General features: G+C 51.1%; 4 protein-coding genes and 1 long non-coding RNA gene across 6 annotated transcripts; 1 reads left to right on the plus strand and 4 right to left on the minus strand.

The window, feature by feature from the left end:
• Window positions 1-369: 369 nt before the first annotated feature.
• Window positions 370-6,234, minus strand: LOC147213825 (transitional endoplasmic reticulum ATPase). Its single transcript, XM_086142847.1, has 18 exons — window positions 5,866-6,234; window positions 5,484-5,598; window positions 5,218-5,390; window positions 4,227-4,369; window positions 4,029-4,159; window positions 3,678-3,809; window positions 3,493-3,595; window positions 3,273-3,406; window positions 3,052-3,187; window positions 2,863-2,975; window positions 2,614-2,778; window positions 2,402-2,524; window positions 1,839-2,051; window positions 1,574-1,752; window positions 1,346-1,475; window positions 1,067-1,225; window positions 654-805; window positions 370-519 (listed from the first exon to the last, which is right to left on the minus strand). Exons 1-18 carry the CDS (start codon window positions 5,886-5,888, stop codon window positions 414-416), a joined length of 2,430 nt encoding a protein of 809 aa, XP_085998973.1. The 5' UTR covers window positions 5,889-6,234; the 3' UTR covers window positions 370-413.
• Window positions 6,235-6,387: 153 nt separating this feature from the next.
• On the minus strand, window positions 6,388-15,012 carry samd1b (sterile alpha motif domain containing 1b). The gene is made up of 7 exons (XM_086142848.1): window positions 13,863-15,012; window positions 12,570-12,822; window positions 12,041-12,174; window positions 10,823-10,871; window positions 10,627-10,744; window positions 7,722-7,836; window positions 6,388-7,635 (listed from the first exon to the last, which is right to left on the minus strand). Exons 1-7 carry the CDS (start codon window positions 14,898-14,900, stop codon window positions 7,492-7,494), a joined length of 1,851 nt encoding a protein of 616 aa, XP_085998974.1. The 5' UTR covers window positions 14,901-15,012; the 3' UTR covers window positions 6,388-7,491.
• LOC147213827 (uncharacterized) lies at window positions 8,635-10,713 on the plus strand. Of its 2 annotated transcripts, none has more exons than XR_015104475.1 (3): window positions 8,635-8,680; window positions 9,487-9,604; window positions 10,561-10,711. It is a non-coding gene; the product is annotated as an uncharacterized LOC147213827 (long non-coding RNA). The 2 variants fall into 2 exon arrangements; XR_015104476.1 differs by having other exon boundaries at window positions 8,636-8,680; window positions 9,464-9,604; window positions 10,561-10,713.
• Window positions 15,013-16,029: 1,017 nt separating the features above from the next.
• Window positions 16,030-22,469, minus strand: prkacab (protein kinase, cAMP-dependent, catalytic, alpha, genome duplicate b). Its single transcript, XM_086142849.1, has 11 exons — window positions 22,091-22,469; window positions 21,086-21,147; window positions 20,860-20,988; window positions 20,623-20,721; window positions 19,760-19,842; window positions 19,143-19,269; window positions 18,329-18,424; window positions 18,103-18,225; window positions 17,640-17,699; window positions 17,412-17,516; window positions 16,030-17,335 (listed from the first exon to the last, which is right to left on the minus strand). The coding sequence occupies exons 1-11, from the start codon at window positions 22,134-22,136 to the stop codon at window positions 17,210-17,212; spliced, it is 1,056 nt and encodes a 351-aa protein (XP_085998975.1). The 5' UTR covers window positions 22,137-22,469; the 3' UTR covers window positions 16,030-17,209.
• Window positions 22,470-23,249: 780 nt separating this feature from the next.
• On the minus strand, window positions 23,250-26,823 carry LOC147213829 (histone chaperone asf1b-B-like). The gene is made up of 4 exons (XM_086142383.1): window positions 26,570-26,823; window positions 25,771-25,886; window positions 25,182-25,358; window positions 23,250-25,054 (listed from the first exon to the last, which is right to left on the minus strand). Exons 1-4 carry the CDS (start codon window positions 26,676-26,678, stop codon window positions 24,857-24,859), a joined length of 600 nt encoding a protein of 199 aa, XP_085998509.1. The 5' UTR covers window positions 26,679-26,823; the 3' UTR covers window positions 23,250-24,856.
• Between the last annotated feature and the right edge of the window lie 212 nt (window positions 26,824-27,035).

Consider the following 27,035-nt stretch of genomic DNA (forward strand, 5'->3'; position numbering starts at 1 on the left):
AGTAACAATTGATAATTGTAGCATATACTTGACGGAATTATAAAATAATACAGTAAAAAATAAATCTTAATCTTCTTGATTCTGTGCCCCCTCATTGTGTTGGTCGTTTTCGCTGCCACTCTGACTGGTGATACTTGGGGTAAAACATAGACATAAGAACAGCTTAAATTTGTATTTACAGAATTTCCCATTACTGCACAGTTACACACAGTTTATCATTTTGAGGAGGGATACATCTTATTTCTCTTGTTATTTCTTGCTTGTGAAACATTTTGGGTCTTGCCATTTACATACATATGTATATTGACACACACATTCCTTTTATTCACTTGGTTGGAGAGGGAAAGTGGGAAAAAATGACAACAAATCTTTGGTGGCATGAACAGATTTGTTATTTTATTATCATAATTTCATCACTGATAGAGATCGTCATCGCCTTCTTCCCCGTAAAGCCCTGGCCTCCTCGGTCCAGAGCCTGATTCCTGACCTCCAGACTGAGAACCAGTAGCCATGGGGAATCTGAGTGGAGAAAAGAGAAATGTGCAATTTTCCAAGCAAGGCAATGTCAAAAGTACATCCTTCACAATTCACAAAATTACATTATTTCTGTGTAAGTGCCGTACGTGTGTGAGGGCGCGTGTTTGCGGGTTTACCTGAAACTGCCGAAACCCCGGCTCTGCTGCAGAGTTTGGGCAAACATCTCATATTTGCGGATGTCATTGTCACTGACGGAGCGACGAGCGAAACGCATTGCTTCTTCAAAGTGATCCTTCCTGATCTCCGGAACCGGATCGAAGTCTTCATCCTGAAGAGAAAAAGCATGGCGATTGTGATTTTTCGGACAAAACGCCAATATTTTGTATTTGAGTGTGTGTGTGTGTATGTTCCCAGACCAAAGGCTGATAGTTAGAAAACACACAGCCGCCCTTTGGGGAACTTTTTCTTTTCCACTGTCCGTTTCCACACCGGCACATGCAGCCAGGTACTACCAGGACGAGTGGTCCGTGTGTGTTTATGAGCGTGTGAATACATAAAATATCATTGCTAATATCGGTGTCAGCCTGACCATCGGAATGCCCGGTCTGCTCTGCCTCTGGCGCTCAGCCTTGATCTCGGCCTCGATGGCCTCGCGGATCGCTAGCTTACAGGCCCGCTGGCAAATCTCAGTCAGGTCGGCCCCGGAGAACCCCTCCGTGATGTCGGACAGGTACTCAAGGTCCACGTCCTGCAGCGGAAGGGTTGGAGTTAGCATATTAGATGACCAGCCAATACCTTTTTACTGCCTTCACCTCCTGCCTTAGTATAAAAAAAAAGTTGTTTGCATGTGTGTGTGTGTTTCACTAACGCGAGCGACGGGAGACTTGCGCAAGTTGGCGTGTAGGATGGAGGTCCTGGAGCGCTTGTCAGGGAGCGGGATATAGATGAGCTGGTCCAGACGGCCGGGCCGGAGGATGGCGGCGTCAATGATGTCGGGCCTGCGCTGCACAAAAAGCCCGGCGGGGACGACAAACTCAGGAAGCGATCTGGAACAAGTGGAACTCAGGGTGACACGGAACCGACTTGTAACGTCCACCTGTTTGTGGCGCCGATGATGAAGACGTTCTTTTTATCCGACATGCCGTCCATCTCCGTTAGTATCTGGTTGATGACTCTGTCGGCTGCGCCTCCGGCGTCCCCGGCGCCGCCGCCCCTGGATTTAGCGATGGAGTCCAGCTCGTCGAAGAACAAGATGCAGGGGGCCGCCTGTCTGGCCTGGAGAGGGCAAAAAGTCACGTTTCAAATACTCCCATCAAGTATTTCTTGCTGATGTTAAGTTGCTGACGGGAAGCGGCACCCGCCTTGTCAAAGACGTCTCGGACGTTGGCCTCGGACTCTCCGAACCACATGGTGAGCATCTCGGGCCCTTTGATGGAGACAAAATTGGCCTGGCACTCATTGGCGATGGCTTTGGCCAGAAGGGTTTTCCCGCAGCCCGGGGGACCGTAGAATAGCACCCCCCTGGACGGGGTCATCCCGAACTTCAGGAACTTGTCAGGGTACTCCACGGGGTACTGTGGACGGACAGCAGTTAATTGGCGATTGATTTGTGCTGAATTTGCCTGCGGTGCTTTTCAGCAGTTTCAGGAAAGCAGTCACAGGACCCGAGTCCTGATTAGAAGACATTCACTACTCCAGGAGTCCATTTCGGGCCCCTTGTTCGGCAAAAAGTAAATAAATCTGAAGAAGCAAAACCGAAACTACCCCTAAAAACAAAGAATGAAACTCCTGGTTTAGGCTGAAAAATACAGCTTGGGCTAAAGCAGTGCAATTAGCACGTTAGCATTTCTAGCCTCCACTTCGCAGAAGAGGTATGAATAAAGGGAAACTTGCTCCAGCGCTCGCTTTGCAACCTGTCGCTCACCTGAACCAGTTCCTGCAGCTCCCTCTTGACCTCCTCCAGCCCGCCGACGTCCTCCCAGGTGACCTGGGGCACCTCGGCCACCGTCTCCCTCAGAGCCGAGGGGTTGCTCTGGCTCAGCGCCCACTGGGGGAGGAAAGCCACTGTCTCTCACACACACACACACACACACAAACACCGCAGTGCAGTGTGTGGATTTGAGTGCGTTTGCGTACTTGAAAGTCGTCCATGGTAACGGCCAGTGAGTTGAGCAGGTCGGCGTCGATGGACTCGTCCTCCAGGTCTATGAGGGTCATCTTCTTGCGGATGGCCTGCAGGGCGGCCTCCGAGCACAGGGCCGCCAGATCGGCGCCCACGTGGCCGTGGGTCTCGGCGGCGGTCTGTTAGTTTAAATTTAAAACACTAAGTAGATATCTATATGATTGACAGCTGACGGGTCCGCCTCTTTCCCAGGATTGGCTCACCTTCTCCAGATCCACGTCGTCAGAGAGCTTCATGTTCTTGGTGTGGATCTGCAGGATCTCCAGCCGCCCCGTCGAGTCCGGGATGCCGATATCAATCTCTCGGTCGAACCTGCCTGGGGGGGGCAGGTGAGGTAACCGTGTGTGTGTGTGTGTGCGCACATACGTGTGTGTGCGAGAGTTAATCCTCACCAAAGCGTCTGAGGGCTGGGTCGATGCTGTTGGGTCGGTTTGTTGCTGCCATGACGACCACGTGAGCTCTTTGCTTCAGACCGTCCATCAGGGTCAGAAGCTGGGAAACGATGCGCCTTTCTACCTCGCCGTGGGTCTACACACACACACACACACGCACACACATACACACACGTGTTATTTTGCCCGCAGCAGGAATCCGACTTTGCTTTTTTCCCCACCTTCTCCCTCTTGGGGGCGATGGCGTCCAGCTCATCGATGAAAATGACAGCTGGAGCATTTTTCTCCGCCTCCTCGAAAGCCTTCCTCAGGTTGCTCTCCGACTCCCCCGCCAGCTTGCTCATGATCTCCGGACCTTTTTGTCACGAGAGATCGCGTGCAACATCACACAAAGTACTTGTGTTCACCATTGCTCTGAAAAAAAAAAAAACGTCAGCTCACCGTTTATCAGGAAGAAGAAGGCCCCGGTCTCGTTGGCTACCGCTCGGGCCACGAGGGTCTTCCCGGTGCCAGCAGGGCCGTACAGCAAGATCCCTCTGGGGGGCTGAGAAGACAACGGGAAGACGTTCGATTTCCGAGAAGTGTGTGTGTGTGTGTGTGGTTGCGCACGTTCTACAGAAACATACCTTCACCCCGATGGCCTTGAAGAGCCCTGGGTGTCTGAGTGGAAGCTCCACCATCTCCTTAATCTGGGCGAGTTGCTTCCTGCAGCCTCCGATGTCGTCGTAGCCGACGTCGTTCAGGTTCTCCTCCTCGTCCTGCACATTTGCGACCATGTGTTAGTAGTGCACTTTCCCTACGACACCCCTGAGTAAGCTAGTCCAGATATCTCTAAGAACCGGACTGTACCAATTGACGGCATCCCATCTGTGCAAACAGCTCAGAAACTAGCTCATTCATGTTGGCGCAGTCCAATAAATGACAGACGTGTGTGTGTGTGTGTGTGTGCTTGTAATCCAACGTAACCGTCAACTGACCTCCCTTTTGATCGGCTCTCCCTCGCAGTAGATGACGGTGTCCGGGGCGACGATGCAGTACGGGCTCGGGTCCGTCTCCACGATCTTGAACTCCACCGCTCTCATGCTCGCCCGCACCAGGAAGATGTCCCCTGTCAACACACACTCACGGGTTACCCCGTCCCCGCCGTCAGGGATGGCGGTCATGTGATGCGGTACCTTTATGCACAGGACGATACGCCTCCAGGAAGTAGGGCTTGAGGAAGACCTCGAAGAGATTCCCCGTCAGGCCCTCGATGGTGTCGTCGATGGGGAGGACATGAATCTTCGTTCCGTACTTGATGTCGGGGCAGGCATAGATACTGTGTACAAAAAAAAAATACACAAAGACACAATGCATTAAGTATTCGCTTGCACTCATCATTATTATTTATATTATTATTATCCATCCACCCATCCATCTTCTGCCCCTTATTATCCATTATTATTATTATCATTATTATTAGTAATTTCCTACTGATTCCAAGCAGCAAAAAAAAAAAAAAAAAACATTTTATTTAAGCCGGCTTAATTGACACTCAAGTACACAGTGCAGTAATATAAATATACACAAAATACATATAAAAAAAAACAATAAGATTTTAAGAATAAAAGTGACAAAGTAGTAAATCTTGATCTCTTCCTCTTTAACAGGTCATTAAATCATTGAACGAATTGATGTGGAGCAGTTTAATATCACGAATACATGATGTCTAGAAGCAACTTTTCAATCAAAATATGAAAATTATGTAACAAATATATTTAAACTTAAAGTTCTAGTTAATAGTATCCATTAAATGATAACATCGGTTGAATTTAAACCAAGAGTCAATAACTAAAAGTGCTTTTCAAAATGATGACTTGGACAACATTGGAATCCTAATCTTTATACTCCTATTTTATATTAATTTGAAGTACCCAAAAGTACCATCAAAAGTAAAGAATCCTACAAAAATGTGTGCTTTTGAAATTACACAAAAGTAAATGTACGTGGTATTTATTATTTATAGGTACTTTTTTGCTTCAACGATGACTTGTATAGAAAATACATCCCATAATGAGGCATTCAATGTTATTTAAACTCACTTTTAAAAGCGGAGGAAATGTGTATTTTAGTACTAACAGATTTTGACACAAACACAAACACGCACACGCGCACGCACGCGCTGACCTGACGACGTCACCGAGTCGCACGCGCAGATTGTTGCGTGTCACGCGGCTGACGCGGACACGCTCGTCCGCGCAGGCGCAGTCGGTCAACACGATGCACGCCGTCTGGCGGCGCTTGCGGCCGCGCAGCAGCACCGTGTCCCCGCGGAACAGCTGCAGCTCCTCCGTCTTGGCCTGCGAACGGGAGGAGATTTAAAACAAAAACAACAAAAAAAACAAAAAAAAAGAAGAAGAAGCGTGCACGCCAATGCGTGTGCGTCCACGCACCTGTGACAGGCTGACGATGCTGCTGTCATCGTTCACGGCCTCGTCCACGATCACGCGGTTCGGCCGGTGTTTCTGCTTCAGGATGGCGGTGGAGAAGTCCACCGGCGCCTTCGGGCTTCCAGGAGGGGAGGGGGGGAGCATGTTGAAACGCACAAACACGCACACGCACACACACACACACGCACACACACTTGTAGCTCCTGTTTCCTCATGTGACACCGAACCGGATTTAGACTCTGCAAGTTTGCACGTAGCAGCTGAACCGGGTCGGTACCGATACGGAGTTGTTGTTGTTGTTTACGTTTTTCTATGTGTGTGTGTGTGTGTGTGTGTGTGTGTGTGTGTGTGTGTGCGGGGTTTGACACGCAGCTGTCGGACTCACTCCGCTCCTCCTGGACGGGCCATGGCTGCCGCTGCTGCTGCGGGTCCAGTCCGGTCCGGTCCGGTCCGGTGCTCCGGTACGTCGCAGTCGGTTCAGGTCGGATCTCCGAAACCGGGACTCGTCCTCCTCTGCAGCGGGTGGGGTTGTCCGTGCGTGTTTCCGTGCGTGCGTGTGTGTGTTTGTGGACCTGCCCATCTGCTCCCCTCCTTCATTTGTAACACCGTCGTGCACGAAAGCGCGTGCACTTACCTTGGAGAGCGTCCCGGGACGGATATAGCGTGACCCCACAACACACACTCATACAAAACACACACACACACACACACACACACACACACCTCCTCTCAATCCGTCAAAATAAAAGAGAAACCGGAAACGCGTTTTTTTTCTTTTCCGGTGAAACGGACGCCACGTCCCCCCCCCCCCCCCCCCCCTCTCCCGCCCCCGGCCCGGGAAGGTCATCAGCCGTGTGCACACGCACACACACGCGCACACACACACGGACACAAACACACTTCCAAGTTTCGTAGTTACACTTTTATTACTAGGGATGTTCTGTACAGTCAGTTCGGAGAGGAATGGCGGGGAATGTTTACGTCGCAGCGGACACAACCAGGGACGTCCACCTTAGTGTGTGTGTGTGTGTGTGTGTGTGTGTGTGTGTTCTTTGGAGATACAAAGAGAAGGTGAAGGGGATGTGGGGTGGAACAAGGAAAGAGAGAAAGAGAGGTAGAGACTGGAGTCTGACTCCGAGTGAGAAGATCGCACCCCAACGACATTTACAACGTGATGAAGAACGGCGAAACAATAGCGAACATCGAAAGTAAAAACTGCAGGAAGGCGTTCCCGCGGGAACCACGAGCGCCATTTTTGGTTCGCTGAGGTGCGAAGTCGGCGTCGTCGATCGACGCGTCTTCGAGAACCCCCTTTGTTATTGCTCGGTTTTCTCCCGCGATAGCACTTCCGATATATCCGGAGGCCGAGTGCTCTAACATCCGCCCGCGTCTGATGATGTCATGAGGTGGTCGACGGGGCGGACGCTTCCGGAAGCGACCACGGCGGATGAAGGTTCCCTTGCAGAACCTCGCGCACAAACAAAACCCACCTCCGCCAGCTTGCCTTTCCGCCCGCCATCTACAACCGGCCAACGACCTCGCCGCCTTTTTTAACCGACGCGCGTCGAGGCTAGCGCTGCTGCTGAAACAAACAAAAAATAATATCCGTGACTCTAAAAAGTGCTTTTTCAAAAAAATAAAAAGAGGAAAAATAAAAGTGAATGTATGTTTTTGAACCTCCGTCACGAGTCATCATTTTGTACATCTGCATCATTTGTGCTAAAAAAAAAATCATCTTTTATGTGTGTTAAAGAAGAAGGCAAGGAGGAAGTGTGTGTTTGTTGATGTTTGTATGAGCATGTGTGTATGTGTGTGTGTGCAGTTGAACATGACATGAAAAGTGTTGTATATTATTGAATTGTATATCTTGCATGCAGGTTTTATATAATAACTGAGTTATATTGAGATGCAGAAATAACAGTCTGTGTGTGTGTGTGTGTGTGTGTGTGTGTGTGTGTGTGTGTGTGTGTGTGTGTGTGTGTGTGCGTGTGTTTTCGCGGCCCGTGCGCTGTTAGCAGTCGCTATCCTCAAAATGTGTTCGCTGCAAGACCTTCACATGGCGCTCATAAATCTTGAGGGCGGGTCCGAGTCTGATTGACAGGCCGGTCAGGACGTCGTTGCGTTGCATGAGCAGGAGGGACTTCCCGTCGATTTCCTGTCGGAGAAAAGAGGCGGGTTAGCTTTCCGTCCAGGTGGACTTCTCAAACCCGCCCTCCCGTAGTGGAGAAATTGCAGACTCACCTGGGTTCTGAAGGCGGCGGCCTGCTCGGGGAACCCAGCCGCCGTGAAGTAATTGACCACGTCAGACACAGTCCAGTCCACCGGATTCCCACTGGCGCCTTCGCACTTCATGAACCTAGAAGGACCAGAGGGAGGAGGGCAAGGGGCGTCATCACTAGCAGATTGAAAATGATAATAATAATAATAAGGAAGGCATATAAATGATGCAAACATGCAGCTCATAAATAACCTCGACGCAGAATATAAACGCCCATTAACGGTCTCTACTGCCCCCCTGAGGTACTGTTGCTCTTCTTGGCTGCTTTAGGAGATGAATCATTGTGAATAATAATCTCAACAGTGAGATCTGAGGGAATTAAAAAAAATGGGGGCGTCTATTTGACTGAGTGGAAAATGACTGGATTCTAATTATCGTTCGTATCGTGAAATTGTCGGCCTCTGCGCTTAAGTTGAAATGAAAAAAAATGGCTCAGAGATGTGAGATTCTATGCTAGGACGCGGCAATCAGAGGATTATTTTGTTATTATTGTATTATTGTCAGACAGATATATATATTCACGCAGCACGTGAATATATTTTTCAATTTTGTTGTCATGAATCCCACCCGCAAAATTATTTCTCTGCATTTAACCCACCAATGCATGAATAAATCAATCAAGATGCCCCTTTGGAACAGCCTGATGAGCATGAAAAGGTTTGCCTGAGAACAAAAAAAACAACAAAGGTGTGCCAAAAACAGTTTTTTGGAATAAATATGGACAACATTGATGCTGTCTGGTGGAGTCTATTCGGTTGCATGTTTTCCAGCAGCAAAGGTTCCGTCAGTTGTTCACAAGCTGGCCACTAGGTGTCGCTGTTGAGCCATTTTACCCTTAATTCGCCGAGCGCAAATGAGATCTACTTCCTGTTTTCTCCGGAGACCGCTATGCTCTACCTGTTGCCCAAGTGTACAATAGCCGGTAAATACTTGCGTATTTTATTTAACATTACAAATGAAAAGCTAAAAGTAATGACCGTGTGTTGTAATTCTATTCAAAAAAAGGGTTTAATTATGACACACAGGGTTGGCGCTGGAAATACGGCGGCAACCTTTCATTAGCTTCCTAAGCTACTGTTAGCATGCTAGCGCCGCTTTTTGCTAGCCGAGATGAAGGAAGTCGCTTAGTCATCACGCTCTTAAATTCTCCTTGGAGAAGAGAATAACTGCTTTGGGAAACACAAAGTTAAAGGATATTTAACACCTTTTTTTGGTAATCTTTTGCAAAAAGTGAGTCCTTAAAAATTATGAGTATCTGTGGGTTTTATTGCTGCTAGACTTGTGGTTAATTGCTTTGCTTAATATATTTTCTGAAACACCATGGTTCCCTGTTGTATTTCGTCGTGCTGTTTTTATTTATTACTTTAGACTATTTTTGTTATTTGTTGCCTTTGCTAAAATATCTTACATAATAATTTGAATATATTATCAATTATCTGCAATTAGGTGAAACATCCAGCTGATACAATGTGAGTTTAAAGTGAGCACACTTATTATCATTTACGTTGCTTTTGGTATCATGTTATATTTTCCAAAGAAAATAAGTATATCAATGTCATGTGAGGGAAAAGAAAAGGTACTTTTCCACCGGTGGCGTCTGGAGCCACAGAGACTTGACAAATGAACTGAATCTATTCAACATCTGCATGCGACCCCTTTTATTTCTTCACTTGTCTGTTACCCCGGTTCACTTGTTCAAAACAAGAACAAGATCAATCTATCCTACAGATCAGTGACGGCGGCGGTGAAGGAGCCAGCGCCTTTGTGATGTGGGTCACGTGTTTGAGTGGGCCGCCGCTGTGAGGGTTCGGTGCCGTTCCATAAATCAAGAGATAAAGGAGAGAAGGTGAGCGTTGCCGAATGAAAGATTAATACTAACAACAATTTCATGCGTTAATTTTATGCTATGAGCCCAGCAGTCAACTCAAACTACATTCATTATACAGCAGCACCTCCATTAGAGGGACCCTTATTCTTAAAATGGTATTCCGCTGGTTTTTCTGACGTTTATGAAGCCTGTCGTTTAAATTAAGAAAATGCAAAAACGATGACTATCTGGTGCAAGTGGATCATATAAATCTGTCCACAGCCTGACAAGTGAGAATAACTGTCGCCACGGTTGGGTGTTATTATTATTTATAATTTACTGAGACTATACATGTCCCTCTTCAGGGCATTTTCAGGCCTGAGCTGCACGTTTTACTCCAAAGTGCATTGATATCTGGGGTTTGCAACAAGCCACAGCGTTCACACATTGAAGTGGTGAGCAAAGATATCAAAAACAAAATACCCAGGCTGGCTTTGTCCAAGTTTGCTTAAGCATAGCATGCCACGTGAAAATCGTATTTTCTGCTTGTTTGCAAGCTAAGCTTGCCTGGACTACGCCTTGACTGTTTGCCATCAGCGCCACCAGGACCAGATTCTTGTAGTGGCAGCAAAGCATTCGTGGCAGAGTGTGTGTGAATGTCAGGCTGTGGCAGTAGTTTGGGTCAAAGACACAAAACAGTAGTAGTAGTAGTAGTAGTAGTAGTAGTAACAGCCATAGTAGAGTAAAGACATGGTCACTATGGTGGTCTTGATGGACGTTTGGCAATGTCTGGCTAACAACAAGTAGATACCATCCAATCGCAGTACTCCCTGATACACGCATCGACTGTTATGTCATGGGAGAAGCAGAATAGCAGGAAAATGTTCAAACATAAAACAGTACAGTGTTTTGAGTGACAGAACACGGAACCTTTTAAAAGACAACAGAAGTGTTTCCTCCAGTCTTGTTTTTTTTTTTGTCTGCTGTTTTTTTAGGAGTTGGAATCTGCAGGGGAGGAAGATCAACCCACTGCATCAGGATACCAGCGGCAGCTCACTCACCCGCTCTGATTCTCAGCTCCGTTCATCCCTCGCTCCTCTGACAGGCCAGCATCCGTCGGGGAGGCGGTGGGTGTGAGGAGGCAGGACGACACGCCGACCTCTGTCTTACACTCCATGCCTGTGGTAAGGAGATGGTGGGTGGAGGTTAAACCACGGTCCGGTTTCCCCCTGCCGTTGCCCGCAGAGTGCTACTCACCATTGAAGCCCGACGGGGCGTGATTGAGCATGAATGGCTGCGTGGGATCCTGCAAGCAGACAAAGAGAAGGCGCAGGACGACGTCGTTAGACGTAGGATGGTGGAGCTGGTGGCGCCAAGAAGATCCACACCTTGACCTGGGGCCTCGTGTACGAGGCGGCCCCGTGTGCATTCATCTAAAATGTTGTGTACGCCATGGTCCATGCACACTTCAGGATTTGCGCGCACTGCTACGCAAGATCGGCCAAACGACAGAAACTCACCTGAAACTCAGTTTCAGGTGAGACCGAAACTCACCATCAAGCAGCAAAGTATGTTCCCCTGTATTTTTTGAAGTCAAGAGAGATTTTAAAAACATTTCTGCATCCAGTACGACAAAATGAAACTACATGTCACCTAATTTTCCCACGTGGAGTAAGCCTGCAAATGACAGCCACGACCCAAATCCAAAGTACACTGATGAGTGTCCTTGTCAGAAACACTGTAAAGGGCCATGACCCGTGTATTTCCAGTGGTAAACAGACCTTGGTAAAACCTAGTATTATAACTACCCGCTTCGAAACAAATTATTTTACATTTGCTCTGTGTGTGTATGTGTGTTTCAGGGCTTTTTGTAAGTGCCTGTGAAAATGGTTGAAAGGCAAGGGGAATGTTTTTATCTCGAGGTGATGCAATACTCACTCTGCACACAGGGGTGCGCCATATCCCCGATACCACAATTCCAGAAATACTCTTTATGTTTCAGAACATGATGAAAAGTAGGAGTACTCAATTTGATTTCTATAAAAAATGTAATTTTGACCCTTTTTAAAAACGTATGCCCTCCTCTGGTCGAGATGAGTATTGCAAAAACAAACTCCCAACTGAATCAGTGAGGAAACAATAATCCCGCACGCTCTCTTTGGGATTACCTCAGAGTGGCTTGGACATGTTTCGTGGCACATTTTAAAGATGAAGCTGCGTTTACATCAACCTAGCGTGAAGCAAAATATTAGAAAACAATTATAGCGTGACAGTCAGGTTTCTACCAGCCTGTCACCAGAAATGTGCTGATAGCCGTGAAGATCCAAGCGATTTATCTGAATTAGAGACTGGAAATAATCCCCCCCCCAGCACAGACAGTTTTTATCTCATGAAGGATCTGAATACTTCCATAAGCCATCAAGCATCTGGTAGTCATCTTGAAGTATCATTAGAGCAGAACAGCGCGTGCTTTACCTCTGCGTCCATGGGCGGCTGGTCAGGGGTGTTGGGCCTCTCCTCCGGACGGGCACTGATGCATGGCGATGGAGGGGCTCCCTGGACGGGCACGCCGGACGTCCTGGTGACGGAGTCCGTGCCTGGGAGAGCAGCTGCCACCACAACAGGGGAGGGGGGCCTTGCGTTAATGATGGAGGAGGACAGATCTTGCTGCGCAACTGCTACTCCTCTGACACTACTTGTGAAAATTAAGATTTTTATTTCATAATAATAATTACAGTTTCAGCTTTATCAAAAAATATATACGTATTAATGTTAAAATGTAATTGGATTGGAATCATGACTGATCGTAAACAGTTCCAGAAAACACCCAGGCATCAGTGCTGGATTTATCGTAAAAATACCTAACAGTATCTCTTGAAAATACATCCGCTGTAAAATTGTTCCACGACCTGTCGTCAAAAGAGGCAACTTTTCAAAACCAAGAAATACGTAAACCGGAAGTAGTTGACGTAGCTGGTCGGGATGCGTGCACACGCTCACGCACCTGGCTGCTGCTGCTGCTGCTGCTGCTGCTGCTCGGGGGTCTCCTGCTTTGATCCTGCCTGGATCTCGGCATCCTTCTGGATGAGGCCCGTGGTTGTCATGGTTACAGGGGATAGTCCCCCCTCCTCGTCGGAGCTCCTGGGATCCTCCTCCTCCTCCTCCTCCTCCTCATTATCTTCTCCTTCTGCTTCTCCTCCGGCTTCCTCACTGTCTGTCTCCACCGGCACGTCCTCCCGCGGGGAGGCGGGCGGCGGCTGCAAGCACACGGAAGTTGAAGGCTTTCAGGGGGTGAAGGGATGGATGCATGGATGGATGGATGGATGGATAATGCGAAGTTCGGATCTCGGGGCGACTGCGCATGTCAGGGAGGAGGATATAAGTTCTCCCGTCAGGGTCTGAGATTTGCGCCGGAAGGGCCAGATGGACCCCGACCCCTCTCCCTCTCCTCCCCCATTTTCTCCTCCCCCCTCCAGAAGCGGTGATATCATGAATTAGTGGCCGCTGCTTCAAGTCTGCACCCACCCAGGGGTGGGGGTGGGGTGGAGGCTGACACGAACAACCGGATGCGACGGTTTTTTGTTGTTGTTTTTTACCGATAACGTACGTAAACAACCCGAGCGGGAAGAAGAGAATGTCAGGGGGAGCGTCGTGTCTTTGCGTCGCACAAGTTTTAACGGACGCGCGCAACGCGAAAGTTGGTGTTTGCGAGGAGAAAAACCGTTACTGAACCGCAACACACACACACACACACACACACACACACTAGTGTGGCAGCGAAAGCGGACGCTGCTCGTGAGCGCGCCTTGCAGAGACGCTCTTTATGATGCGCGTACTCGCCCCCCCCCCCCACCCTGCGCGCTTCTGTGCGTGTTCTGTGCGTTGTAGCGGCGGGAAGTCAGCCCCCCTCCTCCCCACCCTCTCCGACGGTCCCCGCACCTTTTGTGCAGACGGGACGTGGTTGCGCACATCACGCACACACGCATGACGAGGCGGTAGAGGACACATGCACGTGAAATTAAACAACGGAAAAAAGGTGTGTGTGTGTGTGTGTGTGCGGGAGGGGGTGCACTTCTCGCACGAGAGAAACGCGCGCCTCAGATCGCGCTTTTCGTTTTTTCTTTCTTTTCACGGGAAATCGAATGCGGGGCGGCGCGTCCCGCAAACAACCAACGATCACAATTGATCTAGAATTGAAAAAAAAAATTAAAAAGGAAAAAAAAACAACAGAAATGATCGGTCGATCGAGCGCTCTACATCCGGGACGTGCGGGAAATGTCAAGTTGGCGTCGCCCACCTTCGCCGCCGTCGCCGCCGGGTTCCCGTCCTGCGGGGCGCTCCTCGCCGCCTCCTCCGCCCCCCTTGCGGGGAGAGTGATGTTCCCGCAGCGGGTCCTGCGCAGGCGGCCCCGCGCCACCTCCCGCTCCATGACCACCCTGACTTTACCCCTGGTCAGCTTCTCCTCCGCCAGCCGCTCCTGGCTGCTCAGGTAGCCCAGGATCTCCTTGAGCGCCAGCGGCTTGGCGTGGCCGCCCCGCACGCCGCGCTCGGACAGGCTGCGGACGGACGCCACCAGCCGGTCGCCCAGGTCGGAGTTGGTCCCGGCGCCGCCTCGAAGTTCGGGCTGGGGCGCCGGCGGCGCGGGCGGCGGGAGCTCGGCCGGGCAACTCGAGTCCCGGGCGTCCCCCTCCGCGGGCTCAGTCCCCCCGCCGGCATCGCCGTCGTCACCGCGACCGGGCGACGGGAACCCCCCAGCCGGCTGGCGTCCCGATTCCCAGCCGCTCGATGCACTTGCCGCCGCCGCCGCCGCCGCTTCCTCCTCCCCTCCGGCGGCGCTGCAACCGAGGCTCCCCTTCCCGCCGGCGGGCTTCTCGGAGGTCGTCGCCGGGGTTCGGGCGGCGGGGCTGGGCGCGGAGTCCTCCTCCGGGTCGGTGAAGCTCAGCGCGCTGTCGCCGTTGTTGTTGTTGTTGTGGAGATGGTCGTGTTCGGTCCGCTCCCTCGCCGCCTCCGCTCCTCCTCCTCCTCCTCCCCCTCCTCCGCCGCCACCGCCGCCGCCGCCGCCGCCGCCTCCAGCGGCCGCGAACTCACTCTTCTTTCGGCTTTTCCGCTGCACCTTCGCCGCGTTCCGGTACGATATGGAGCCCTTGTAGCTAACTTTCAGCACCGTCTGCTCCTGGATCAGTTTCTCCAGTTCCGTCCGGGTCCGGTCCGGGTCCGAGCCGTGTCGCCTCCGGACCATCCGGCAGATCCTCTCCAGGTCCGGGCGGGCTTTCCGCGAGCGGAGCGAGTCGATCGTCTCCAGGATCCACTCCCGGTACTTATTGGGCCCGGACATCTTCTACCGATGCGGATGGAGGGAGGATGAGGAGGGGGCGGGCGGGGGGTGTCGGGGGCGGGGGGAGGGTTCGGCCCGAGTGCGTCTGTTTTCCCCCTCCGTTGTTTCACAAGTGACGCCGCTGTGTCAAAGCTGCGAGCCGGAGTGCGAACCCCCCGGCGGGGGGGACGACGACGGAAGCCGGGCCGGTCCACGCAGCCGCGTTCAGCCGCCACATTGTGCGCTTAAGGTGGGCCGAAGATGGCGCCCGGGTCTCCGCCACGGCACTTAAGGTGGAATTAACTAATTTTTTTTTTTGACGCATCAGGGGCGCTCTTTGTCTCCGAGTGTGAAGCGTGCACGACATGTGTGTATGTGTATGTGTATGTGTGTGCGTGAAACCCGCCTTTTTCCGGCGCGAAGTCGGTCAACAGATGGACGGATGTATTCGGTCCGCATCGGCCGACCTCCGGGCTACCGAACACATACACACACACACACACACAAACACGCACTCACATGCACGCTCACGCAAAGGGACGTCAGGCCGGATCACTAGAATTTTACAAGTAAAACTTTATTGGAATGATGCTCATGTTGCAAAATATTACACTACCTTGTGTTCGACTGTCACTCCTGCCGTGACCTCAGACGCTTCCCCTCTGCAGTGTGTGTGTGTGTGTGTGTGTGTGAGAGAGAGCCTATATTTGTGTGTGTGGGTGTGTGGGGGGGTTAACATGGTTCACATCGGGGCTTTCATTTCCCTTTTTAAAAAAAAAAGTGCGATAGTAAGTACCAGCATTGTGCCTGCGTGTAGGGTTGGGGGGTTGGGATATCACTGCAAAACCATGGAGGAGACACAGAATATATTTCGGGTCGTAACTTCTGGTCCATGATGAAGCCGATGTTGGATTTGACATGGAGGAAACACAGCAAGTGTGGAATACAACAATGTTATAACACAGTAATAATAGTATAGGAACTTAGTCTGTTAAAAAAGGAGGGGGTGGGATTGGGTGGGAGACAAGCTGCTTCTGATTGATCATTGGGTGAAGTCCTGCAGCTGTGTGTGTTTTTCTCCTCTGCGCCGTGTGTGTGCGTGCAGGCAAGGTCAGAGGGTTGCACGTCTCCAACAGGAAAAAACCAAATCTCAAATAATAATAATCATTTATTTGATGGCGGAGGAACCTCGGGGCCCCCGGGAGCGCATTATTCAAGCACATTATCAACTGCTGACATTAACGGGGAGGGGAGAAAGTTGAACCCTCCCACCAACCCCCACGCCGGTCCAAGTAGTGAAGTGTGTCGTATTTGGACGCAGACGGTGATGCTGATGATTGAAGTCCGACTCAAATTGCCCGTAACAACTCAATAAATAATGGAAAGAATGCTTACATAATGTACCACCTAAAAATCAAAACCCAGGAATAAATGCAAATTTTGCGGACATTGACTTGTAGAGATTTATCTTTAAAATTTGGACTATATATATTGATAGATATAGATATATAGCCAGCCGTCACTGGGTAAAGAGGCGGGGTTACCCTGGCCGGGTCAGCTGTCAATCATCTCTCCGCTTACTCTATTAGTCCAGAACCTTGCGGGTAATCGAACCAGCGGTCGTGTTGCAGGTGAGACTGTGCTTGCATCATGCGTGCCCCTTAACCGGGAGGAGGACAAGCATGCGCGTCAATCGTACGGCCGAGCAGGGGGGGTACGGGGGGACACCATGGAAGACGTCACCCAAAAGCTGTGAGGTTCCCTTTCAATGCTTCGAAGTGTCCGTCAGAGCACGGGCGGCGGGTTGGGGCAGGGTGATATGTTCGGACCTGAGATTCCTTCGATGTGACGGCGCTCTCCTTTCCAAGGGACAGGGCTGAAACCCTCTTTTTCGCGGGGGTGGGGGTGGCACACGCAACCGTATGTAGAACTTCAGAGGGACCGGAGCCGAAAGTGCACGTGTCATGTGACCGGTCGGAGCGACCGAACCTCGATGTGCGCTTCATTGTGTCCGGGACGGGAGTTGCTAAACGGAGGGAAGCTCTCGGAGGGAGGGGGGGGGCGACTGGGGGGCTGGGGGTTCCCGTCGTGGTCGAACGTGAAGCACGTCTTCGCTATAAAGGGATCCGTAAATAAGACAAATAAATAAAAACACAACAGAAAAAGGCAACACTGCTGGTTATCAGTCTCCTTGCTCCTCCTCCCTAGCCCACCTTTTTTCATCCCCCTCTTTTTGCAGCTGGTGCCCGTGATTGGACGGGAGAAAGTGCTCTCTCGCTCGCTCTCTCCGACCAGCCCTCCTCCCGAGCCACCCTCCGTCCCTCGTTACCCTAGAACTCGGCAAACTCCTTGGCACACTTCTCGGTGAAGGAGATGCGGATCTCCTCCTCCTCGTAGTCGTCGAAGTTGCTGGTGTCGCCCGGCCCCTTGAACTTGGGGACGAAGGGGGCCTCCACCTACGGGGGGTGGACGACAGGTGAGAGGTGACACACACACACACACACACACGAACAAACACACACAAACACACACCTTCTTCTGGTAGATGGCTATCCAGTCGGTGGTGGAAAACCACTTGTGACCCTTGATGTCGTTGACCCCGTTCTTCAGGTTTCCGTAGCGTTTGGTGAGATCCACCTTCGGGCGCAGAAGAAGAGAAGAGGTTCATCTGTTCCTCCACCAGATGGGGTGGAGGAGGCGTCTTTTTGTGTGCGTGTGTGTGTGTGTGTGTGTGTGTGTGTGTGTGTGTGTGTTTCTCACCTGCAGCAGGTTCCTCAGGAGGTCCTTCAGGTCGGAGCTGAAGTGAGACGGGAAACGCACCTGAGGCGGAAGAGAGGAGGAAGACCAGGGTGAGGAGCGATGATTGACATCCTGGTACTTTCAGTTACGGCGCACATATTTGAACCAGAAGTAAGATCAAGTTATTCATTTTTGTTCGTGGCCTTCACTGCTCAAAGGTCAGAGGTCGGTGCAGCCAATCATAGCTGTCAATCATCCAACCTTTCAAACCTATGGACAATTTCAGAGCCTTCAGGGGAAACTACTGGTTATGGGAGAACATGGATATAGCAAAAAAGGAGAACCTGGAGAGAACCAAAGAAGGAGAACCTGGAAAGAGAGAACCTACAGAGAGAACGTGGTCGAAGCCGAACAAGGAAGTGTGTGTCTGCGGCATGAAGACGGACATTCTCAAACCACCTCAGCATCAGCGGACCCGACTCACCTTCCCTGATACGATCTTCTCGTAGATCTGGATGGGCTGGTCGGCGAAGAACGGCGGGTACCCGGCCGCCATCTCGTAGACCAGCACGCCCAGCGCCCACCAGTCCACCGCCTTGTTGTACCCCTGGTTGGAGTGGAGACCGAGGTGGTTTAAGAACAAGGCAAAGTCTCAAATGACATATTACACTGTAATAACGCCACAGACAACGCTGCGTTCGGAGTTCCACCTTGCTGAGGATGATCTCCGGGGCCAGGTACTCCGGGGTGCCACACAGTGTCCAGGTCCGGCCCTTAACGCGCTTGGCAAAGCCAAAGTCTGTCACCTGGGAGATGGCAGTGGAAGGACAGATCGAAGGGTCAAAGGTCACAGGCGAGAAATTGAAAGCTGGAGTTTTCATCATCTGTAGTTTCACTTTTTCAACAGCAGAGGGCAGCACATGCTAAGCGGGGACACGAATCAGTGCAGAAGGAGAACATCAACTTTGACCTTTGACCCTATTCTGCTCAACCTTTGGGGAGACATGGCGTGGCGAGGGGGGCGGGGCTTAACCTAGCTTCAGCTGTCAATCATCCAACCACTCACATCTATGGACAATTTAGAGTCTGTTTGGACTACAGGAGGAAGATGGAGAACCTGGGCCAGCAGGGGAAGTGTGAGTGTTACGTGCACATGCACACACACACACATTGTAACAGAGAGTAAACGCAAAGAGTCGTCCCAGCCTAGAGCTTGGCCGAGACCCGGCAGCCACATCCCCCTTCTGCTATGACCTGGAGCACATTTATAAAGTGCACACAGGTTAGATGCTTGTGAGCGTGATTGCAATGGGGGGGGGTCTAATAATGGACGCTGAATCTGGCAAATCAAAGTGAAGAGGAGCACGTGTAGAGGGAAGAAACTCAAATGTGAGGATGAACAGAAACACATATAGAAAGTGCCTAGAAACGGCGGTTTTCCCGTAATCAGTGGACGATGTCACTGACAATGAGATTTGGTACATCCCAGTGTGGAGGGTTGGGGGGGGGGGGGGGGGTCCGTACCTGGATGTAGCCCTGCTGGTCTATCAGCAGGTTCTCTGGTTTCAGGTCTCTGTAGATCAGATCCAAAGCGTGCAGGTACTCGAAGGTCAGGACGATCTGGGCGGCGTAGAACCGGGCGTGGGGCTCACTGCAGGCGGGCATGCGCACACACACACACACACACACACACACACACACACACACACACACACACACAGACATGGAAGTGGCGCAATTTAGCTGCTGAGTCTGTTTGGAACTGCAGTGAGCAGAAATAAAGAATAGAATACAGAAATTGCTTTATTTGTCACATTCACATACAGCACAACATCAGGGAAATTTGACCACTGCATTTAACCCAGCAGAAGGCAGCCGCTGAGCAGCCCCAGGGAGCAGTTAGGGGTTCAGTGTCTTGCTCAACAACACTTCGACAGGCTAGGAGGAGCCGCAAACAGGAATGTTCGCATCCAAGGACGACCGCTCCGCCACAACACCCCTTACAGCCGCACCTCTTTTTACTCCACGGGCCCAGAACGTTACACCAGGGCTGTATCTGGACTGACCCGGGGGTTCGGGGTAAAACAAGAAACACACACGTTTGAAACCGACTAAAGCGGCGTTCCTACTGGCGGACCAACCTGAATCTGCCAATTCTCCGTAGGTGGGAGAACATCTCCCCGCCGGGAACATATTCCATCACCATGTAGAGGTTGGTGTTGTCCTGGAAGGGAACACGAAGCAAATGTTGCTGAATTACAAAATGGTACACATTTTGGACATTTATTAAAAAAAAACAAAACAAAACAAACAACTTTATTACCAGTTCATTACAAACTCATTATCGAGATGACCACTTACATGTGGCTCTTAACTAAACAGTCACACACAAACACACAGACACACACCCGTCATCCGGTCCAGGAATATTCCCCTAATAGGGTTTATTCAAGGCGTCAAGGATGTTCGATCAAAGGGCATCCAAGGGGAATCTAAACTGCTTAATCTGAATTAAGCCCTGGCTGGAGCGCCGCCATCGCTGGGGTTACGGCTGCAGGTAGAGGAGCTGACAAGGGACGCCCTCCTGGGAGAACTCCACTCTGCGTTGGCGGCAACAAGAGGCGTCATCGGAACAAGACTTTTTTTTTTCCCTTCCAGTATCGGGGTCCCGGGTGGCATTGTTGGCTAAAACTAGCCACGTTAGCCTCAGATGCTAGCATCGAGACGGCGACCATCAGTCACGTCTTGTCTGCCACAGACACACGAGCGAGCCGGGACGACCTGGTTTCGCGCCTGCTAGCATCTTTAGGGCTAACAGGCGGCTTAGCCTAGTAGCATATCTGGCTATGTGGCGGGGTACTTTTCACGCCTTTAGCGGCCCGCTAAAAATGGTTCTGAAACGCCGTTTCGACTCAAAACTAGCGGAAATAAATATTTCATCAGAAACAGCTCATACCATTGGCTGCGTCATCGGGGGGGGGGGGGGTGAAGGGTATCCACATACCTTGAAGGAGTACTCTAACCGCACAAGGAAGGGGAAGTTGACTGCCTGGAGAATTCTTTTCTCATTCAGTGTGTGCTCTATCTGCTTGAGCTTCACCACCTGGGACACACACACACACAAAATTTGTATTATTCCAATCAACTGGAGAGAAAGATCTGGTTGCGTTGCTGTTGATGATCTGAGAAAGTCATCCTTTCATTCTGGACACTTCCTGCCCACAGCCCGACCCCGACTGACCTTCTGCTTGTTGAGGATCTTCATGGCGTAATGCTGCCCCGTCTCCCGGTGCCGCACCAGCATCACACGGCCGAAGGAGCCGGTGCCCAGAGTCTTCAGCCTCTCGAACTGCTCCAGACCGGCCGTGTTCTGGATATGCGGAATGCAAACGCCGTCAGCGTTCAAGAACCGAGCTGAGGTTCTATTTTGATGAGAGTTACAGACGCGGATGTGTGGAACCACCAACCTGCGCTGGGTTCTCCCACTTCTTCAGGAAGTCCTCTTTGGCCTTAGCAAGGAACTCCTTGACTGTTAGAGGAGAATAATACTGGTTTGACAGTACACGTGTGTGTGTGTGTGTGTGTGTGTGTGTGTGTGTGAGAGTTTCAGTTCCTCAGATAACGGTGCTCCTGGAGAACATTCTACAAACCCTACGAGAACATAACGGGCCACTGAAAGAAGCCAAGGGGGCCACTTCTTGTCAGACTCCACAAAAGGTGAACAGGAAAAAAACACTCCAGAAGCCATGTTTCTCCTTTAACACACAAAACGTTGCATTATGGGAAATATAGGATTTTTTTCTGTACTTGTTTTGTGTCTCTTTCTGGCAGATAGATCAATATATGTTAAAATATATATGGTTCCTTGATTGTGCAGGAGGTTGCTGGGGGACTGTTGAGCAAGTCATGTTCTGCAGCCTAGCCTTAAGGCGTACCGCAAAAGTGTCAACAGCTTTGTTTTTTACTTCTAGCCAAGTCAAACGCTGCACAGCATTGATTCACCTGGACTGTTGACACACACACACACACACACACACACACACACACACACACACACACACACACACACACACACACGGAAACGACACAACCCATTTTTACTTCCATGCTTGTGTCCGTAAATAGAAATGGTTCTATTCTTGGACAACAAACAAACAAAAAACACCAACAGCAACAGGCTTAAAGGTGGAATCCGCTGCAGCTGAACAGACAGAATGCTAGCAGCTATTTAGCCGAAGATTTAAAATTAAAAATATAGATATAAATGCAGGGGGATGCGTAGCCGGTGCTACAGGCTGGTGTGGCCGCGGGGGCTGCGTGGAGGCTCCCGGGGAAGTGAGGACTGACCGACGGGGGCCTCCGATGCATCGCCCCGTTAATGTCGTTTTACCCCCCCCCCCCACACACACACCCCGGTTTGTCAAAGCAGGTGTGTGTGTGTGTGTATGTGTGTGTGTGTGCGCAGAACCCACCGCTCTCCATCTCGCTGCCCTTCCTGGCCGTGGGCGCGTTGCCCATGATGACACCTCGTCTGCGGGCGGCGATCCGCTGCTCCCCGGCGGCCCCGGGAGCGCGTCCGGGCTCGATCGGGTCGGAGCGGCGGTCCCCCCCACACCCCCGACCCACCCCCGCCCCCGCCCCCGATAATCCAGCCGCGGCTAGCGTCAACCTCCGGTCCTGGAAGGGGCTCGACGGCGGGGCCGCTAGCTCACAGCTCGGGCATAGGAGCCTCCGGTGCTTCTGGAGCTGCGTCCGGGGCTCCGGCGGGCGGTCAGGTGGATCTCGGCTCGATCGGCCCGATCGCGGAGGAGCCGGTCTTCTACCGTCCCTCCTTGTGCCCCCCCCACCCCCAGCCCCGGTTCTCCACCCCCCGCCCCCCCCCCGGCCCAGAAGCAGCGGTAACCGAGGGCGGGGACGCGCTGCGCTCGCTTACAGCCCTGCCGCTATCCCCGTCACCGGACCCCGGCCGTTACGAACCGGAACTCAACGTGGTCCCGCATCGACGGGAACTCGCCCGAATCAACATGCCCCCCGCGTTCCCCGCCTCCCGTAGCCCCGGAGACGGGTGAGATGACGGAACTGGAGGCGAGCGCCAAAGTCCAGCCCTTTCACTGGAACCGGGCGTTTGATTGACGGAGAAGGAGGCGGTCGCTGATTGGCCGGCCCACTACGTGGTGACATCCGACGCGGCGTTCCGATTGGCCCGCGGCGATCCGTCAACAACGCCAGCGTCCCCGCCGAAGCCGCACGACGGACACGTCACCGCCACCGCTCTGTGTATATGTATGTGTGTGTTAATGTGCGTGAGTGTTTTCCACCGGACTTCTTCACCGCCGGCCCGCCATGGCTGAACCCGGCGGAACTGCGACCCGCCGGTTCACCGTCAGCGACTCCCCCGCGTATCCCCCCCCCCTCCCGCCCTCCGGTCGCTCTGCCGCCAAGCGACGGCTCCAAGATCGGCCGAGTGACGTCAGCCGAGCTATTTTTAGACGTCGGTCACAATTTAACGCGCGAGCGAATGCGTGTGCGCGAGAAGGCGCGCGCAGTCCGGCAGTATTTTTTTCTTATTTTTTAAATCGCAGATGATCGTCGGTTACTGGAAGTACTTGGGGGAGGGTCTGCTATTGCTTAAATAATAGGGTTTTATTATTACTTATTTAATACATTCGGCGAGTGGATTGACAGCGGGGCCGCTTCCGGTCCGCACCTGCAAAACTGGGATGGAGGGTAAACAAACAATTTGCGGCAGTTAGTTTGCAAAAAACATGTATAAAATACATAAGTAGGGAGAACGGATCCAGTCAGGGTGTTGGTGGGGAGGTCCTTCCTCTGCGCTTCGTGCATTATGTAAAAGGACTACGCACACACCTTGCTTGAGAAACAGTCCATGTGACACGACTGACCCGGAAATGCGTGTCAACGCGTGTAGGGTTGTTATTTAGGCTAAAATGGAGGCTTCTTTAAAAGAGTCACCTGACAGCCAGCGGGACTGAAGGCATCCATAATAATCGCGCCAGCCCATTCAGCCGGGATGAAACGGTGAGAGCAGACACCCCCCCCTTTCTTTTTTTGTGCTGCAGTTGCCAAGCAACGTGAGGCTAGAGTGAAAATGGTGGGGTGATGCTGCTGCATTTTATGAATGAAATGGAGAAAAAAAAAACAGAAAAGGGAGGAGGGAAATAGTGAGCTGTCGCTGTCTGCGCTGCACCTTCGTCTCCACCTCCCTCGCTGGCCAGAGGTGAGGAGCAGTGAAGCTGCACAACGTACGCAAAAGGACCTATTTATTGGCTCCATCACCATCCATATACAAAGTCAGAGCAAGTACAAAAGGACTTTTTCCTTTTTCGCTTTGAAGACAAACGTAGTGCTCTATTTAAAAAAAAAAAGAAAGAAAAGAAACAATATTTATATGGCAAAAACTGCATCCAGCCCTTCAACTCCTTGTCCTGTGTGTGTGTGTGTGTGTGTGTGTGTGTGTGGGTGGGGTGGGGGTGGGGGCAGTAAAACATCGATCTGAGGTGCGGAACGTTGCAGGTGACTTTCCCACGTCTAGGAGGAGACAGTCCAAAACACACACCTGGATTCTTTCAAAAACAAAAGATTTAGAAAAAAATATGCTTCCATCGAGGCAAATTCACATTTCAGTGACCGGCACGTGATCAGTGTTTGAAGGGGACTTGAAAAGGCTTGTAAGAAGACTTTGGGTAATGCCAGCAGCATATGGAACAGCCTGAAAAATCTGTTACAAATCTGAGTTTGCATGAAATCATTACGTACTGCTGTGATTGTTACTGGTTATAGCTGTGTAACATGCACTCAGGAGAACACTGAGAAGCCAAGCAGGGGAACAAGAGGGCAGACAGAGAACCTCGACCACTGGCATCGAATGGCGGACCTTCCAGCTAATGACCAATAATCCCATATATGAGACATCCGTTGCAGGCATTTAAAGAATATAGGACAATCAATATTACACACTCCTTAGTGACCGGCGTAAGTTCAGTGGAAACATTGTCCAGACTGCCCTGCTGGTCAACAGAAACAACAGCAAAGAATTGTGGCGTCCATCAATGGCAGGCTGTCGGTAACGGGGGCGTGGGTTGCTAAATAACTGCAGATGTTTTTGTTTGTTTGAGGCTGAGCTGCCTCGTCTGCGTTTCTTGTTAACGTCCACGGCGTCCTTGTTATAAAGTGTGTGTGTCTGTGTGTGTGTGCGGCAGTGAGAGGGACTTCTCCGCTCACATGCAGTCCATGGAATTGTCCGGCATCAGTCCCAGATGGGGCAGCTTCCCGGGTGCGCGGGTTGGTGGGAGCATGCCGCCGACGTTGGGGGAGGGGTCAACGTTCTCACTGTCCTCCATCTTGTCGGCTGCGCCCTCCCAGTTAATATGGAAGCGCGTTACACGGGGATTGGAGGCCAAAATATTCCTCTGGAGCTGGGAGGAAGGGAAAATATCAGTAAAGGTACAAACACAGTTCAAAATGTTAAAGTTGACACATGAAAATGTCCAGGTGAGGTGGGGCGCCCAAGCCCCCCCCCCCCAAGGTAGAACTGAGTGTTACCTGTCCGTAATCCGGTTTGAGGGGCGGGTTCTCTCGTAGCTCGGGGTCGGTGTATTCATTGTTGACATAGTAACCAATGCGGATGAACTCCTGCCCGCGGTAGGTGCAGGTGATGAGGACAACTGTCACCCCGACAGCATCGCTCTCCGGGATCAGGCCCGTGTTGGGAGCATCGGCCTGAGGAGAGAGACAAAACAGGCTTGGAGGGGAAGCCCTTGAACACCCTTTCATAAAATAAGAAAAACACCTCCCTGATGCTACATTGTCGAATGCGTCGCAACTAATTTACCCAAGGAGTAACGCAGAATATCAAGCACTTCTTGCAGTAGAATTCATCATTATTCCCTCTTTTGTCCATGTAGACTCACATTTAATATAAAACGGGGGGTAAGAACCACCGTTAACTCTCGGCACACGGAAACAATATTAATACCTCAACTTAAAGATAGTCAATACCGATCCTAACGGCACATCCTGTTCCATTCACACAGTCTCCTCTGCTGTTCTTGAACATCAACTGTACCATCGATCAGACATGACATCCATTTTGGAATTTGGGACCTGGTTTAGCGGGGAGACCTGGACTCACCTGGAAAACAAACATGTGCCTGCCTGCCGGAACCGGACCGACCAGGACAGAGTCCAGAACCTGGTCGTACTCCTCACTCTCAGCTGATCCCACATAGATAATCTTCCACTCCAGGTCTAAGGACACACACACACACACACACACACACACACACACACACACACACACACACACACACACACGGGGAATCTTGGTCTCATGAAACTAACATTTCTTTGGGCAATACAAGGACATGCTAGTTGGTTGATGCTAAAGTCAAGTGTCCAGAAGGGGTGGTTTAATTTAACAAACGCTCAATTAACAACAAAACAACATTTATCTGTGGTTTAAAACATTTATTGTACTCTGATTATTACAAATATTTCAAACAAGCGTCTTCCCTCACTGTACCTTTCCGCGCGGTTCGCGGCAAATCGTTACGTTAAGTTTGTTGCCACGGTAACGAAACGGGATCGACCAATCAGCTGCCGGGAATAACTTGCCGCAGAACCCCCACCGAACCAATCAGGGCAGCCTCGGGAGGCGGGGCGACAGGCGCAAACGCGCCAGCGCCAATTTCAACAAGTTGCTTGATAGAAAAATAAATAAATGAACGAGTAGATAAATAAATAACTAGTATAAAAAGGTTAGAACCGTCTCCGATAGCGAACGGCCGGAAGGCGGGGAAGGAGGGGGGGTGGGTCACCGACGGTGTTAGCGATTAGCTACGATGCTAAACGACCGGTTAGCTGAACGGGGGGCGCGCGCAAGAGGCGGCACCGGACGGCCGTTGGAAAGAGAAGAAGAACGCGGCACCGACCTTCCGCCAGGTCCTCCATGCACTCGAACGTTATCTCGAACTGGAACGGGTTGCCAAACGGGCTCGGGTTGTCCAGGACGGCAACGTTCAGCACTTGTACCTTCGCCATGGCGGCTCGTCAGGGCTGCCGGCACGCTTTCCGCTCGGCTCGGCTCAGCTCTTCGTCTGTACTCGAAAGTTCGACTGAGTCGCCGCGCCAACATGACCCGGTCGCGCGACTGGGCTAGCAGGGTCCGGAAGTGCGTCATGCCTCGGTTCTTCTTCGACGCTCTTTTTGTTTTTGTCCTGAGATCATGACTCACCACTGCCATCTACAGGTCACTCGAAGAACTGCAGTTATCAACGGCTGCAGATATGGTATCACAATGAACAAAAAACTATGCAATATTTACACAAGAAAACAAAGGATAAAAACCTACAAATATGTATAAACAAAAAATAAAATGTATCTTGCAGGGTTAAATAG

Source organism: Fistularia commersonii, chromosome 35 (genome assembly GCF_037954325.1).
Source record: "Fistularia commersonii isolate RoL2024-O1a breed Wild chromosome 35, RoL_Fcom_v1.0, whole genome shotgun sequence".
In the NCBI taxonomy this organism is placed as follows: Eukaryota; Metazoa; Chordata; class Actinopteri; order Syngnathiformes; family Fistulariidae; genus Fistularia; species Fistularia commersonii.